Below are 17500 nucleotides of genomic sequence, written 5' to 3' on the forward strand. Positions count from 1 at the left end.
TGTTTGCAGATGGCATGATGCGATCGATTAGACAGGAGTTTCATGTGTGCGCTAATGCAAGGGTGAAGCGCTTTATAGATGGTGGATGGATGTAGAAAGACACAGCAGGGAATGGGTTTTTATTTTATTGTTTGTCATAGAAGTTTAGGAATGTTTGAAGTAGCCCGGTTATAATCTGTAGGGGGCCAAACCAGGTGTAAATAAGAAACATATTTGCCCCAATCCTTGTCTAATTTGGCGCTGAGCAAGAGTTAACCAGGACTAAAGGGGCATATTTAGTCCAGGTATAAATCAAGTCCAAACTAGATATAAACCGGGACTAAAATATGTCAAAATCAGGGCTAATTTAAGACTAACCCAACCCAATATCTACAATAGGCTGGCTAGAAAAGCGTAGTTCATAACCAGGTCTAAACCAGAACAAAAGTGTGTGTTTGTTTACATCCACACAACGAGGATCAGGGTGAAGCTGCTGGAGATTACATTAGTGACTCCAAGCGCAGATTTAAATGACAAAAACTATTCTAAATCTACAATATTGTTAAAAACTCATGAGCAGCAAAATGAAACACTTCAGTTCTTAGTTTGCATCTGTAATGAGTCATAGACGTTATTCATTCAACATTTTACGGCTTAAATCTGATCATATAGTCAAAAAAATAACCCAACATTTTTCAGTACTGCAAAGAAATGGTAAACATGATAAATATCGACCCCAAAAAGATATTGTTCTAGCTTTCTTATACTGAAATATAAGTCGATATAGTGATTATTGTGGCCACATTTCAAAATAAAAATGACACTTTTGGAGCCGTTTTAGGAACAGGAAACAGGAAACGGCTCACACGTGCGTTCACAATTTTAGCTTGTGGTGTACAGTCTCTTCGCTGCCATATCCGGCTGCAGTCTGGGAGCTTTAAAATTTCCCCAATTCTCCTCGTGTCTGTGGTCGTTTAAAAAAACGTTTAAGACTGAAAAATCCTGTAGTGCGTGACGGGCTTTAATTGAATGCATTACATATAAGATACGTTGCCTGCGGTGCATCGTGGCCCCCCTGTGGAGTGGAGGTATTAAAGCGTAGTGTCCAGCGGTCTTGACTTCCCCCTGTGCAAAATAATGAACATGTTGTAAGCATCACATGTGCTGAAATCTCTCCCATCTGCCACGCCCACTGTCTCTGCCTGTGAATAAAGGGGATTTTATATGGTACACACAGCGCGCTACGCTATTATTGGCAATAGGGCAAAAAACTGACATATTTCCTCATATTGATGGCCCACGTCTTTCAAAAACAGCTTTCAGTATTAATTTTATGAACATGATCAAGGCATACTCTTATTTAATGGCATTTAACAATAAAATAAGGGCAAAATTAGTCCTAAAACCACATGCTGACAAGAGATGGGCCTGGATTTCTCGATTAAACGGCCTCTAGGCGATCGTTGGCAATTTGATTTGATTAAAAACTAAACCATGGACACCATTTGAAAGTAAAATCTGTTTATTCTTCTTCTTATTATTATTATACTGTTTATTCTTGTTATTATTATTAGCGTCTTTGTGAATAGGACAATTTCAGAATTCCCATGAATCACTTCTGGAATACTGCAAAAGTTAGTTAGACTTTGGGGCCAAAAAGTGTCTCTAAACGACGACGCCAAATTGCCTACGTCATAGAGTTTATTTGAGCTTATATAAACCGTCTAAATGTCTGTATTGCAAATCGTTTCTTCTTGGCTTATAATGTTTACTCCAAGAACAAGCCACTCTTTATTTGAACAACATAGGCATTCTGCTTCTCCTTAGACGGCACATTCAGTTCCAAGCGACAGACTGCAGCAGCTGCGTCCAATTTTTAGCGTCCAGAGCAGCATTCTGAAGTCTGGTTGGCGATGGGCGGAGATATGAGAGATTTATCTTGGCTATGCCGGTATCAGCCGACAGTGGTGGAAGAAGTACTCAGTTGTGTCAGTATCAGTATCACATGAAAAAATATTAAATTACCTGTTTAGAAAGGTTCTTTAAGAGTAAAAATGCAGTGATTTTGATAATGATTTGTGTTGAATTTAAACAGAAACAATTGAATCGATCTTGATTTCTGGCTGTATTTATGTGTATATTTCTTTTTGCTCAAATTATGAATGTGTTAAAAATGTAGTGGAGTAGAAAGTATAGATACCTTCTCTTAAATGTAGTGAAGTAAAAGCAAAAACTATCCACAGTACAGATATTTAAAATGTATACTTAAGTACTTACATTTCACCACTGGACATTCAAATGATTATAATACTAATATATTTATTTTATATCCCATTTAAATACAGGTTTTTATATTTTTACAGAAGTGCAAAGTGAATTTGGGATGCTTGTGTCAACTTCAAACACATTTGTGGGCCTTGCTGTCCATTTTAAAAGATAAGTATCGGTTATCGGCCACAGCAGTATAACAGATATTGGCATTGGCTCAAAAAATCCATATTGGCCCAACCTAGATTTTTCTCATTGTTACAGCCAAGAGGCCTCCAGACCAGTGTTTCTAAAGCTGTGGTACGTGGGCTGTCTTTAGCGGTACACGGAGCTCTTTGCAGTTTGAGTATTCATTTTATTCAGGGACAAAATTATACGCGTTTTTTTTTCTATTTTGATCTTTATTCAAAACTACCTCATCCATGGTTTAGTTTTATTTTAGATCATGTTTAGACCATATTTGGACCAATTTAGAACGATTTGAAAAAAAATATATATAATTATAACTTTCCTAACAAGAATTACAATTGCAATTCGATTTGCAATTTATGTTTTAATGATAAGAATCAGTTCAAAGTTCTTTTTAAATACCGGTCTGGAACAGAACAGAACTACTGAAAAACAAACAAATTATGAACTGACAAACTAACACAAGACTCACGTTTCAGAGCATGTTTGTACAGATCTAAACTACAGCGTTAGCAGTTTTTTATACAGAAGTACAGAGTTGATTTGCGATTTGCCAGTTACGTCCTTTCAGATTTCGATTTGATTGCGATTCATCTTGCAGCCCTAATAACAAAGGTCTCAAGTTTGTTAGGCTCCATCAACTCTGGCTCCAATTCACTTTCTACTGCCCCTCTCGCTGTAACTGCTGCTGTCAGACTCATCATTTTGGTCTTAAATGTTTGTATTATCCCGCTCTACATGATCCTGGTGTTTTTATTTTTCCACTTTGTCCATAAATTAAGATATGAACATTAATAACAGACAAATCAGCCTGACTCCGGATTGGCTCTTTGGTTGCTATGATACCCAATATAACTGCTAGCATCGATGAGCCCCCTTAGCCCACTTCTTTATACAGTCTAAATTTGCGCCTCATCCCAAAACACCAAGGACAAAGAGCGACTTGATCTTATAAACGGATTACAACTCTTTAATGCCCAACATGACATTTACGTACTGTTTAAAGCCGTAGCCATAACGTCTTCACCCTTGATGTTGCGGTGCTTATATAAGTCCTGTCTGCATTTTGAGGTGCCGTTTGCTGCCAATTAGCCCCATCTCCACCGAAAAACAAGCCCAGCATCAAGGGCATCTTATATTCTTGTGAAACGAGGCCCGCTACATCAATTATTCCACTTGGAGTCTACCCAGTGCCTGTCTGCTCATACACCCGTTTATACATTCAAATGCACGCTTCATCTGACAATATGGCCCTGCTCAATGACATTTAAGTCCACGGCTGTCGGCCATCTTATCGTTTCATCTTTGTTAGCATCAATGTGTCCAATAACAAGCACTTTAAAGATCGAATATGGTTCATTGGGATGATTTTATAGCTTGGAGTTTGATTGGAATTGGAAGTATGCTAAGGCTTGTCACAATAAATACTATATCGACTTATTGTTCAATATTTGTTAGACGGAGCGATACTTTTTGGGGGTCAGTATTTATCGTGAGGACTTTTTCTTTGTACTACTGGGGATTTTTGGGTTATTTTTCTGTACTACAATGAGATTTGAGCTGTAGAAATTTGAATTATGAAGGGCTATGACTCATTATAGACACAAACTAACTACTTTTTGAGGGATAATTCTGCTTTATGGTTTGGTTTCAATATTAACGTTTATAGTCTATATTTATTTCAGCAATATTTGTTATCGTGACAGTTAATAAATCACTAAGGGGCTATATTAAAGTTGCTCTATGTAACATTTCATTGGGAGAGTCTACCATGTACTTTGTTATACTTTCCATTAACCAAAAACGTACAGACAGCCATTCATTGTAAGAAAAAGAGAATTAGTTCTTTTTAACCGGTTTGGACTGGTCCAAATGTATCCCTCACTTACCTCACGCATTCTGAACACCCTAATCATTCACAGTGATGAGTTTATAAGAGAATTTCACAACTGTCAGCGACCAGAGCAAAGTTTCCCATCACAACAAAGCTAAGAACTAGTGTGCAAACGTGCGCTTCCTGATTATCGGTCAATAAAACAATAATCAGATGCAGACGGTACGTAGCGGACATAGTTTGATGAAATATCGGTATGGAGGTAAGACACATTTTGCTCAAATACATGGGAAGGAATTGGGTATAGGACCTTTAATACCTTTAAGTAGTAGTACAAATATGCTGCCAAATAAATAATCGACCCTAATAATAACAAAAAACAATATATTTAAATGGTAAATGGTCATTTTTATATAGCACTCAAAACGGTTTACATAAAGGAACCACTCACCCATTCATACACCAGTGTACGCAGACACTGGGGGTTAAGTGTCTTGCCTAAGGATATAACAACAGCGTTTATTTATGGGAGCTGAAATTGCACCGCCAACCTGTGGGTCATTGGACTTGACTTCTCAACCAATGATGTCGAGAGTCGGATTCGAACCGCCAACCTTCAGATCAGCAGACAAACACGCACCAACTGAGCTACTGTTGCTACAAATGAAACTTGAAGCCTAGGTGCTCATACTGCTGTGCGCTGACCCATATATCACTGAAATACTGGGAATTGCTTGTCATGTTATGCTACTGACAAAAGTACTGCACAGTTTTAGACCTCCAGTACTCTAATACTTCCACATTAATATACAACAATGCTTCTTAAACCAATTATTAATCATTTTTAACACACATTTTCCAACAAATCTGTATTTTTCTCACTGCAGCTGAAACTACACTTTTGGTCCCCGCCCCCGCTCCAGTGGTGGCCAAAAATGAGCTAAAGTTACCCAAGTGACAGAAAGAGAGAGAAAGAGAGAGAAAAGCAGATTCTCGCTCACCAGTCTGTCCTCCCAAAACTGCATCATTATCCCCCCATCACGTCCTCCACTGTACGTGTCTGAGGCAGGTGTGAAAAACGATGCTAACTTGTTTCATTTTGTTTATGGTAAATGCGGTGTAATAGTAGCAGTGGGACCTGGACCAGTTAATCTGACGCCTTGGGATTCGAAATCTCGCTAAAAGAACAAACGCTTAAGTAGAACGGATTTGTGTTTTTGTAGCTCATTAGAAAAGCGTGTACTCCTGAGCTAATATCTTGAGCTTCATGGTATCGAATTTTAGATTACTGTAAGTGACTATCACGAGAAGTACTATATCGACTTGTCATTCAGTATATGAAAGGTGGAGCAATGTATTTTTGGGGGTGTACTGTACATTTTCTTTGCAATACTGCAGAACTTTTGGTTATTTTTGGGATTTTTTTTTGTTATTTTTGATTATTTTTGGTTAAATCTGCTGTTGGGTTTTTGCATCAGTGGGATAAATTAATTTCCATATTATTGTTTATTTTCTATATTTACTTCAGCAATATATTGAACTTCAAAATGTTTTTATCCTAAGATTACTTGCATTTTGTTGACCAACCAAACAACAGTTCAGTTGTAGTCCTGTTTTAGACATGTTTTGTAGGCCTGGAAGGTTTGTTTGTTTTGAAGATTTGGAACGTTAGAAAATCAAACATTGGCTTAAATTAAATGATGAAATAAGGTTAATAATACAAAAATGAAAAAATAGAAATAAAAACACCAGGATCATGTAGAGCTGGTTAATACGAACACAAAGACCAAAATGATGAGTCATGAATTGTTGTTTGATTGGTCTGTTGTTTTAATAAAGGCGGCAATATTGACAAAAATGTATGTCTAATTCATATTTTTATAATATTAACTTTATTTCATAGTTTTATGTAAGTAATTTTTTTGTTTTCTAACTGCAAAATTTAACTGGAAAATATTTGGCCTTCCAAGTACCATCAGATCCAGTGCTGGAACATAACAAAGTAAAAGTAGTAAAGTACTGTGCTTAAATAAAAATGTAAGGTATCTGTACTTTACTTAAGTAGATTTTAAAGTGGATAATTTTTATTTTTACTTCACTACATTTGAGAGCAGTATCTGTACTTTCTACTACATTTTTGAACAAGACTGAAAAGTAAAAGTATTTTTGTAACAGTTTGAGACCTGCAGAAAAGTCCGAGGGTTTATTTTTAACACATAGTAGTTTGAGCAAATAAAAATATACAAATAAAAACAGGTAGGAAAAAAATATTAATTTAATTGTTTTTGTTGAAGAAAATTCTGCTCAAATCTGTATCAATTTGAAGCTTTATTAGATCTCAAACTCGCAAAATAATTCTAGTTTTTACTTTTTAGGTAGATTTTTAAACAGGTAATTGAATACTTTTAGCAGTTTAAGTAGTTTTTTTGTTCATGTGATACTTTCTTTTTTGCTCCAGTATCTGTTCTTTTACTCAAGTAACAATGTTGAGTACTTCCTCCACTAATGATCAGATGTAAAAACCACATCTAAAACAGGACTAAACCAGGTCTTAAGTTGGACTAAACCAGGTCTAAATAAGAGCTACAACATTGCTACAGTAATTCTAAACAAGGACTAACCAAAAGAACAAAACTGGGATAAAATGAACTGTAAATAAACTCTAGAATTGTTGTGAAATCTGCCGATCATCAGAAGCAGTTTTGGTACCACAATAGGTCGACTTCATATAGGTCGACATCACAACACTGTGGAATCTCTATAGTTTAAATCAGAGCTGTAGGTCAGAATTTGATGGTGTAATTTGCTGTGTAACTGTCAGTCTGCAGATGTGTTAACCTGGTTCATGGTTAATACAAAAACTGGCACAAAGTTCACCATCTTCTCTGTCAGTATAAATAAAAAAGTGATTTTTTTTCCTCCCTCAATATCTTCAGAAAGTGGTGCCATTATTTCTTTCTTTAAAAGAAGAATTTTATTTGTCAGGGGCCATGTACAAATTCATTAATCTTACAAAAGAAAAGATAATTGTACCAGATTTAGCTACTGCTATGTTCCATGTGCTGTCCCTGGGCAGGTGAAAATATATTAACAATACACATTTCATTACGTTTACATTATAAGACTAACAGTTCATTAACATTAGCAGTAAAATACAATGAAACGTCTCCATGTCCAATACAGTAAGTTTTCTACAGTCCAAACCAATATAAAAAAATCTATTATGTGCCGGTTTTTACAGTGGATACAGAACATTACAAATTAACTAGACTGTTGTGGACATATTTGATTATCTAAAATGTACTTTTTCAAATTTCTAGTAAAATTATTCAAATCTACAGACAATTTCAGACTGTCTGGAAGCAGATTCCACTGTCTGATGGTTTGAAAAGAAAAAGCGACTGAGCAAAGGCCAAGGAACTTTTTGGAACTGTGCAATTTCGGTTCACAGAGACTGAGTGGATCAGGCAGTTGGACCCCAACGATGTGTTTGTTAATTGAAAGGACTTAAAACCGTGAGATTCATTTGAGTTTGTGAACCCAATCCGGCCAAAATAATGATGAGGTGGAATAGTTTAGCTTTTTATTTTGGATATTTCTCTAAAAAACAGCAAATATCCCATCAACCTATCAGTCAGTCAGTTTTATTTGTAGAGCACCTTTCATGCGTACAGTAATATGGAAATACAAATTTACATAATTTACCTATAACTAACACAAAACATCAGTTAAACCGGTAAAACACAGCCTATATATATTATGAAATGATGATATGATATTAATTCATGGATCACTTTGCCATTAATTCAAACTTTCACGTTTAGTTCATGCTTTGCCTTGCCATTAATTAACCATGAGCGATATTAAAACGATGTGTCTTCAGTTTAGATTTAAAAATATTAGCTCTTGTTTCAAAGCACAGATTTTCCGGTAAACAATTCCACATTTGGGATCCATAGAAAATGAAAAGAGGCTTGATCGTGTTTGGTCTGACCTCGAGAAACCACCAGGAAGCACGTCCCAGCTGATCTGATCGGGCTACGGGGCTGGGAGTTAGCAGGTCTCTTCAATACTTAGGACCTCCACCGTTTAGAGATCTGTGGACCAATAAAAGAATTTTGAAATTGAAGCCAACGTAACACTCGTAGTACTGGGGTAATATGGACTTTGTGAGACCGTTACAATAATCCTGCCAACTTGATATAAAATGTGTTGACCCAAACAGTTACGTAGGCCCTTGCCCACTATCTGAAATCATGACATCCTCAAATTCTAAACCATGAATGGAACTTATTTGAGAACTGATCCAGACACTGTACACTCGCTTCACCGTTGCAAGTTATAGTTTCTACACAGTCTGAATTTTCTGGCCGAATTGAACCTTTTTTCTTTATTTCTTTGTTCCTTTTGCGTCGTAGAAAACCTGCTCCTCTCCATCTCTCGTTCTCTCACACATGGCGGTCCTCCCACTCGCGCAGGCTTTTTCAGTGTAGCAGTTACAGCCCGTACACTGCGACGCCCACGAGCTCGCTCCAAACCTCCACCTCCACTCTCGCACTAAAATACAGCAGCCAAATTCAAAGTAAGCTAGCTGCCATTAGGGTCTCCATCACCAAAATGTCTGTAAAAATGCGCTAGGTAATGTTTCTGGTGGAGATATTGTCCTTTACCTGGAATTTTCCACAGTATGGCATTAAAATAAACTTGCATATGTTCATGGAGACAAACAGGTAATGCCACAAGACCAAGTTACACAGGTCAGATCTGTGGAAAGACCACCCCACTCACAAAAAGAATGCATGTTATTAATATAGTATGTTAGAGGTATATACACATGCAATTGAATAAATACCAGATACACAAGTTTAATGCCATACAGTGGAACATTCACACACATATGTTGGGTCGGCATGTTTCTTAGGGACATTACATTCATTTCGTGGAGACTGGTGCTATAACCTTAACCGCAATCACTACTTGCGCAACCTAAACTCTAACCTTAAACTATTTTATGCCATATCTGAAGTTTAACGTATATTATCGCTCTAATAATAAAGGATTTACATCATGCAGACCTGACATCTGTCCCCATAAGGGAGGCAGGTCTTGTGTGAGTGTGTGCACAGATCTTAGTTCCCATAATGAAATAAATACCCGTCCACACGCCACACGTTTACACAAGCCACAGCGACTAAAAATATGTCTTCTTGATGCTTCACTATGACATCTCGGGCTTATGTGTTTGAAATTGTGTAAAAGAGTGGAGTTACCAGGGTGCTGGCGGATTTAGCTGATCAGTGTAAAAATAGCGCACAGTGTTACAGAGTAGGCTGAAGTTATGTCATAGTAGTCAGGATAACTTCAAACTGTTAATTAGGATTTGAATGGGAATTTTGTGTTGTCGTCAAAACGTAATTATTTTGATCTGTTAGACTTGTATCCAAAATTGCACATGTAGTTTGAGAAACATGTTGAAAATCTTGTTGATGTACTAATTACAGTGGTGGTATTGATGGTGGTGGTTATATTAGTAGTTGTGATGGTGGTACTGGTGGTGGTATTGGTGGTGGTGGTACTGTGGAGGTATTGGTGGCGGTAATTATACTGGTAGTTGTAGTGGTGGTATTGGTGGTGATATTAAAGATATTGGTGGTGGTACTTTTTGTGGTATGGGTGGTGGTGTTGATATTGATGGTTTTGGTGCTGCTACTGGGGGTGATGGTGGTATTGGTGGTAATATTGGTGGTGGTACATGTGGCGATATTAGTGGTACTGGTATTAGTGTGGGTGGTGATATTGGTGGTGGCGGTAGTATTGATGGTTTTGGTGCTGGTATTGATAGTGGTGGTGATATTGGTGGTTTTACTTGTGGCGATATTAGTAGTTCTGGTATTGATGGTACTGGTGGTGCTTATATTGGTAGTGGTGGTATTGGTGGTGATATTAGTGATACTTGTGGTGGTATTGGTGGTGGTACTTGTGGCAATATTAGTGGTACTGGTATTGGTGGTGGTGATATTGGTGGTTTTGGTGATGGTGATATTGGTGAGGGTGGTGGTACTGGTGGTCTTATTGGTGGTGGTGGTGATATTGGTGGTTTTGGTGGTGGTGTTGATGGTGGTGGTACTGGTGGTGTTATTGGTGGTAGTGATATTGGCAGTGGTGATTATATTGGTAGTTATGGCGGTGTTATTGATGGTTTTGGTGGTGGTTATATTGGTGGTTTTGGTGCTAATATTGGTAGTGGTGGTATTGGTGGTGATATTAGTGATACTTGTGGTGGTATTGGTGGTGGTACTTGTGGCAATATTAGTGGTACTGGTATTGGTGGTGGTGATATGTGTGGTTTTGGTGGTGGTATTGATGGTGGTGGTGTGATATTGGTGGTTTTGGTGATGGTCATATTGGTGAGGGTGGTGGTACTGGTGGTCTTATTGGTGGTGGTAGTGATATTGGTGGTTTTGGTGGTGGTGTTGATGGTGGTGGTACTGGTGGTGTTATTGGTGGTAGTGATATTGGCAGTGGTGATTATATTGGTAGTTATGGCAGTGTTATTGATGGTTTTGGTGGTGGTTATATTGGTGGTTTTGGTGGTAGTATTGGTGGTAGTGATATTGGTGGTAGTGGTATTGGTGGTACTATTGGCAGTACTATTGGCATTATAATAATATACAAAAGACCACAATCCACCAATGTTTAACCTGATCATTGGTATTACACTAGCTACACGGTCCCTAATGGCACTAGAATTACTCAACCACGCCACACAATCTGCATATTGACAACATACACCTGTCTTCTCAACACATAACTATAAAATGTAACAGCTGCTAGCTGAAATACCGCAATACCTATAGTACTTGACAGCCCCTGTATTTTATAGTGTACTCCACAGACACTTAAAGGTGATAAAATGCACTCTTTACTGGACTTGATTAGGGACGGGGTGTCATGGCAACACACAATGGAAACAGTGACATCATCAGATGTGACCAAGAAGACGAATGTAATGATTATGGGAATTTAGATACAAATAATGTTTTTTTATATATGTAAAGATATCCTCGAAATTGTATTGACTTAGAAGATTTTACAGCAAATATTGATCATTTGAGATATTTTCTTTTAAAGGTATAAAATAAGGGTCAGAAGTGTCGAAAATCGGGTGCTAACTGATACCAAAACCTAACTACAGGAACCACTGAGGGATTACAGATATAAGGCCACATGGGAATATAAAAGAAAGCACTACTATTTAATGTCACATTCTATTGTCTAAAGACTAAAAACAGCTATATTTTATAAAAAGAAGAAAATTATGTAAGAACGGTAAGATAACCTTTGATTTAAATCCCAGTGTTGCGACATAAAAGTTCAAGAACAACAGCTTTAGCATTGAAAATAAATAAATAAATAAGGATAAAAATAGGCCTTTGAAAGTTATGAATAAATACATAATAAGTAAAGTTAATTTTGTTGCATTTTGCCTGTGACTGGCGTACGTACATCAGTGACTTCAGATTTACAGCGCGGACATCACGGCCTAACGTTATTCTTATTGCAAAATCAATGGTAAAATCCATTTTGCTAAGGACGCTGGAAACTGCAATAATGTTGTGAGATTTCATGTGACAGCCATCGACTTCCTGTACATCGTAATGTCCCAGAATGGCTTTAAATCACCGTGTGGAGGGACCATGCACTCAGAACTGTATTTGTGTGATATAGTTTTCTACTGGAGCAGCGCAGTATAAGAAAGAAACGCAGTATTGGATGACCATATTTAACGCTATCATTGTTACAGAAGCATCTGAACAGGAAGTATGTTGTAAGTTCAGTTAAATTAAAACAAAAATATATATTGGATTACTCTGTCACTGTAATATTTCAACAGGAAGTAAATAGTAAGCTAAACAAAAATATAAATGACTTCACTTGTAGCTGTCCATCCATCCATCCATTTTCTTCCGTTTTTCCGGGGCATGGGCAGCAGTTTAAACAGGGACTCTCAGTCTTCCTCACCCCAGACACTTCAGCCTCCAGCTTCTCCGGTGGGACCCCATGTAACTGGGTCGCAATAGACCAAAACCAAACTAGGCTAAACTAAGGATTTTTTGGCAGATTTATTTTGTTGCGATACTGATATTGTGTCAGTCAATATAGTAATATTTACAATGTTGTGATAAAGTCTACTTCTTTTATTTTATTTTATTTTTTTTTAGCCCTGGTCTAGTCCTGGTTCACTCCCATTTCAATCCTGGTTAATTCTGTTTTATTTTAGTCCATCTTAAAATATATTTCAAATGATGGTATTGCAATATAGAATTTAGTGTAGCGATTATTTTGAGAAGAAACAAAACCAGAAGTGCCTGTAGGACTGTAGAATAGAGCAAGAGACTGTACAGGAGAGGAGGAGGTTTGGAGGTATGAGGAACAGTGTGATTGGTCTAACAGGTATCCACGTTTCAAGCTCCGCCTCTGCAGCCAGATGTTTGTAATCAGAAACACCTGGCTGTAATCCGGACAGTCTTTTGTGATGTCACATAGTACTTGAAATTGCAGTGGCCACTGGAGGCAGCACAAACTTAACATTTCCCCAAAAAAGGACTAGAAACAGTTGGTGATGCTATTAAAACACAATATACACAGTTTAGTAGCAAAAAGGTTGATTTAGTGTGTAGTCCAATGTAGATCTATGTAATAATGTTTGCTCATCACAAACAGATCTGGAGTTGTGTTTTGTTTCATTCACACATGTTTGACACACTAAACCTGTGTATTTATGCTGCGTTCGTCTCTCAAACAGAAAACACTCTGTTCCACTTTGTGATGTCATACAGAAAGTGCTCCATTGTGTTTTTAAACTCCATTCACCTTCACTAGAATCATTCGGATCATTTTAACTCTGGAATTGCCGATCTGTACTGAACTAAATGTAAAAGGCATATGTTAACTTGAAAACTACCACTTCATGACATCACAAGGTGGAACGAAGCAGTTTGAGCTTTGGGGATGTAGACAGAACATGTGTGAATGAAACAAAACACAACTCCAGGTCTGTTTTTGAGGAGGTAATAACATTATAACATGGTTTGGAGCTCAACAGAGTAATTTTTGTGTAATATAGAACCTTTAAATGAAAGTTAATGTGTTTTTCTTGTTTTTCTCCTGGTTCCATTTTAGTTTAATACCAGCGCAGCTCCGGTCCACCTCTTTACTGTTTAAACACATATTATGAGCATTGCTTTTCAAGTGCAAATTCTCTGGCTCTTCCTCACATAACACTTGTGTAACATACAGAAGGCAGTGCATCCTAATGAGCCTCTTCTTCCAACTTCACATACAGTTCAAGTCGGACCCACGCTTCACACGTATCAAACATGGAAGCCCACGCAATGGAAATCACTGCTGTAGCGCCCCCTGTGGACAATCACTACTATAAAACGACCACTACGGAAAGACATGCCAAGTGTAGTGAACCGTGGAGCAAAGTTTGTGTGTTTTTTATGTCCCCATGTGAGATAGACACAGAGTTGGCAAATAAGTGATTTTAAAGTGGGTTTAAGAAGACTATAAAAGATAAATCGTTGTGTGAATATTGTGGATTAATATATGTTTGACTTTAGAATATATGAGATTTTCAAAGTATAGTTGCAAAGTACAACAGGTTAGATTTGGAGATACTACTGTATATAAGAACAAAATGCAGAGTAAACATGGATTAGGACTAAAGCAGGACTGCAAGAGCATCAAGGACGAAGATGGGCATAGTTTGAAGAATCTAGACCAGGATTTGGTCAGTTCTAACTAAAACAGAACTTAAACAGGGCTAAAACAGGACTAAACCAGGACTAAAACAGGACTGAAACAGGACAAAAACAGTACTAAAACAGGACTAAAACAGGACTAAAAAAAGGACTAAAACACAACTAAAGCAGAACTAAAACAGGACTAAAAAAAGGACTAAAACAGGACTAAAACAGAACTAAAATAGGACTAAAAACAGGGCTAAAACAGGACTAAAATGACTTCTAAGACCTAAAGGTATATTCACACTTGTTCTAGTTTAAGCACAGTTTAGTCCTAATGTAGACCTGAGGCTGGTCCTGGTCTAGTCCTCTGGTTTAGTCCTGGGTTTAGTCACAGTTTAGTCCTAATTTTGATGCAGTGTGTGCACCAGGACTAAACGGACTAAGAGTTACACAAAATAAAACCTATATCAAGTATAACAGGACTAAATACAAGTCTAATTTCAGGCCAAAGCATCAGATCTAAACCAGGACTAAACCAGGACCACAACAGACTCAATAATAGACTTGGACCAGACCAGGACTAAACCAGTCCTAGACCAGGATTAAACCCACCTTTATGTGCCAAGTTCTTACACAAACTGAGTTATACAGTTGTTTGTGTGTGAGTGTGTGTGGCGTGTTTTTGATGGCGCTCAAAAAGGGATGCCTGTTACCATGGGGATAAGTCCGGCCCATGCTGCCTAGTCGTCATGGAAACTGAAACAAAAACAGAAGGTGTCCCTGCATGATCCACGGTGCACCTCTGATCGCGGGCCAGCTCATGTGTACATTTTCATGGGCTATATTTAGGACAATGGACTGGAGTCAGTGGTAAAAATAGCAGATGACGTTCAAAACCACATGTACAATAGTGTAGTGTAGTTGTTTTTGTAGCGACGTGATGCAGTCCTCAAAATAGCAGGGTTAAAGTCTTGAGGTATAGAATTGTCATGCACACAGAAAAATAACTTGATATTTGCTCATATTTTAAGGCAGCTTTCTTTAAATTTAAACACTCTCAAAGTTCAAACCTTCGTAGACGCCTTTGTCGGGGCAGAACGTTTCATCGACATTGTGACATCTTTCACCGCAAGACTGTGAAAGATGAACCGCGATATCGTGAGGGACAACTGTAATGCTTTTCAGGATTGTCAAAGTATCTCAAAGCGCTACACTGTGGTCATTTCTCACTAATTTTACGGTCAGTAGTAGCCACAGCTGCTCTGGGGGGTCAAAAGATGGAGGCTGGACTGCTAATCTGCCCTATCAGCCCCTCCGTCCACCACCAACACTCACACACGCGCACACACGACTTCCGATTTCCATATGTGGGTCTCTAAGGACACAACAACAGAACCTGACCACGATTCGAATCTCCAACCTTTGCACCTGTAACACAGCCTTAACAAATGCACCTTTTTATTCCTGTTCTCGCTCAGGTGCCTACCCTCGCCTCTCTCTGAGCTTTAGACTGAAGAGAAACATCGGCTACTTCATCCTGCAGACCTACATGCCATCCATCCTGATCACCATCCTGTCCTGGGTCTCCTTCTGGATCAACTATGACGCCTCGGCAGCCAGAGTGGCCCTCGGTAAGACACAAAGACAAAGTGTGAGAGAAAGGGCTCGTAAAGCAAAGTGGCGGCCAGGTATACGGCTTCACCAGATGGGGTCAAAGGTCAGATGGAGCCACTATTGCCTTGTCTACTCGAGCTCCGCAGTAAAAGAAAGGCAGGTACTTGAAAATGATAGACTACGGCTCTTGGAATAGGAGATGGAGAAGAGGTAAGTGGGGGCGTAAAGTAAGAAAATATGGCTTCTATATAGATGTTTGGTGTGACAAAATGGCCATGAATTTCAAGTGAAGTTTTGATTAGTAGGTAGGCAGAAGGTGAATCGGTCTTTATATCACTTTTTCGGCGATTTGAAATACAGTTTATCTGAGGATAGCTTAGTCACGCATTCATATATTTTGGATCACAAATGAGTCAGTTTTGTCCATGTTAAATGAAGTAGATCTAAAACATCGAGGTGTAGATGTGGATTAGAAGTGGACTAAGTAAGTTTGACGTCACTCATAGCGTTCAGATCCAGTCAAATCCAAGAGTGAGGCTGTTGAAGGAAACACCTGCACCACGGGTTTAGCAAGAAACAGGTACTGATCAACACTGTCAATAAAACTTGTTGGTAACGCTAGTGGGTGGGACGTTGGGTAAAGAATGCACCTGATCTGTCTTAATGTTCATATCTTTATTCAATGACAAAATAGGACAGGACTAAAATGGGATTTAAAATGGGACTAAAACAGGACTAAAACAGTACTAAAACAAGAGTAAAACAGGAGTAAACTAGGACTAAAACAGGAGTAAAAACAGGACTAAAACAGGAGTAAAAACAGGACTAAAACAGGAGTAAAAACAGGACTAAAACAGGAGTAAAAAATGACTAAAAATAGGACTAAAACAGGAGGAAAAACAGGTCTAAAACAAGACTTAAACAGGACTAAAAACTAAACTAGGACTAAAACAGGACTAAAAACAGGAGTAAACTAGGACTAAAATAGGACTAAAACAGGAGTAAAAACAGGAATAAAAACAGGAGTAAAAACAGGACTAAAACAGGACTAAAACAGGGCTAAAAACAGGACTAAAACAGGACTAAAACGGCTAAAATAGGAGTAAACTAGGACTAAAACAGGACTAAAACAGGAATAAACTAAGACTAAAACAGGAGTAAAAACAGGACTAAAACAGGGCTAAAACAGTCTATACTTATATTATGAAGAATAAAAGAAGTAATAAAGCATCTGACAGTGCAGTAGTCTTAGATAGCACTTTTCCAGATGCTCAAAATTGTTTTACAATTTCATGCATTATTCATTCACTCCACTCAGTCACAGTAAGATACTATTATAGCCATATCTGCCCTGGGGTAAACAGACGGAATCTTTGCCATCGGCCGCTCACCACATTCACACTCCAGGCAATGTGGGAGAAGTGTCTTGCCTAAGGACACAACGACAGTTTTGCCACCGCTGCTGCACTGTGTGAGCTCCGGCTTTTGACGAGGAGGTTTGGCCCTAAACACGTCTAATGCAGTTGGATAGACTTACAACATCCGTGCTAAAACCCTCCCTAAAGTAACATTTGTTGAATCATTTTATTGATATATTTAAAGAGAGATTTTCTACCCTCTTCACTGTAGCGTAGTACACAAGGCTTGGCTAGCATAAGATGAATGCAAAACAAAACTCAAATTATCTATGACCAGCACTGATCTTATTTTAATACAATCTACAGCAGAGACAACAATATTCAGCGAGCCCTATCCAGGCTTCAGGGCAATAACAGTCTCCTTATCCGTGATTTAGGGGCCCATTTCACAGGTGTTTTCCAGTAAATATTACTATTCCGTAATGCATTCAAGGGAGGAACAATTT

At 38.1% G+C, this 17500-nt stretch overlaps 1 protein-coding gene across 2 annotated transcripts in view; it reads left to right on the forward strand.

The window, feature by feature from the left end:
• The window catches only part of LOC117381626 (gamma-aminobutyric acid receptor subunit beta-3-like), a 143588-nt gene that overhangs the window by 101489 nt on the left and 24599 nt on the right, over positions 1–17500 (forward strand). For both annotated transcript variants that reach the window (XM_055226419.1, XM_033978628.2), the window contains one exon: positions 15501–15653. In XM_055226419.1, coding sequence (XP_055082394.1) covers positions 15501–15653 — 153 coding nt within the window. The remainder of the gene's footprint in view (positions 1–15500; positions 15654–17500) is intronic.

This window comes from Periophthalmus magnuspinnatus, chromosome 2, assembly GCF_009829125.3.
Source record: "Periophthalmus magnuspinnatus isolate fPerMag1 chromosome 2, fPerMag1.2.pri, whole genome shotgun sequence".
Classification (NCBI taxonomy): domain Eukaryota; kingdom Metazoa; phylum Chordata; class Actinopteri; order Gobiiformes; family Gobiidae; genus Periophthalmus; species Periophthalmus magnuspinnatus.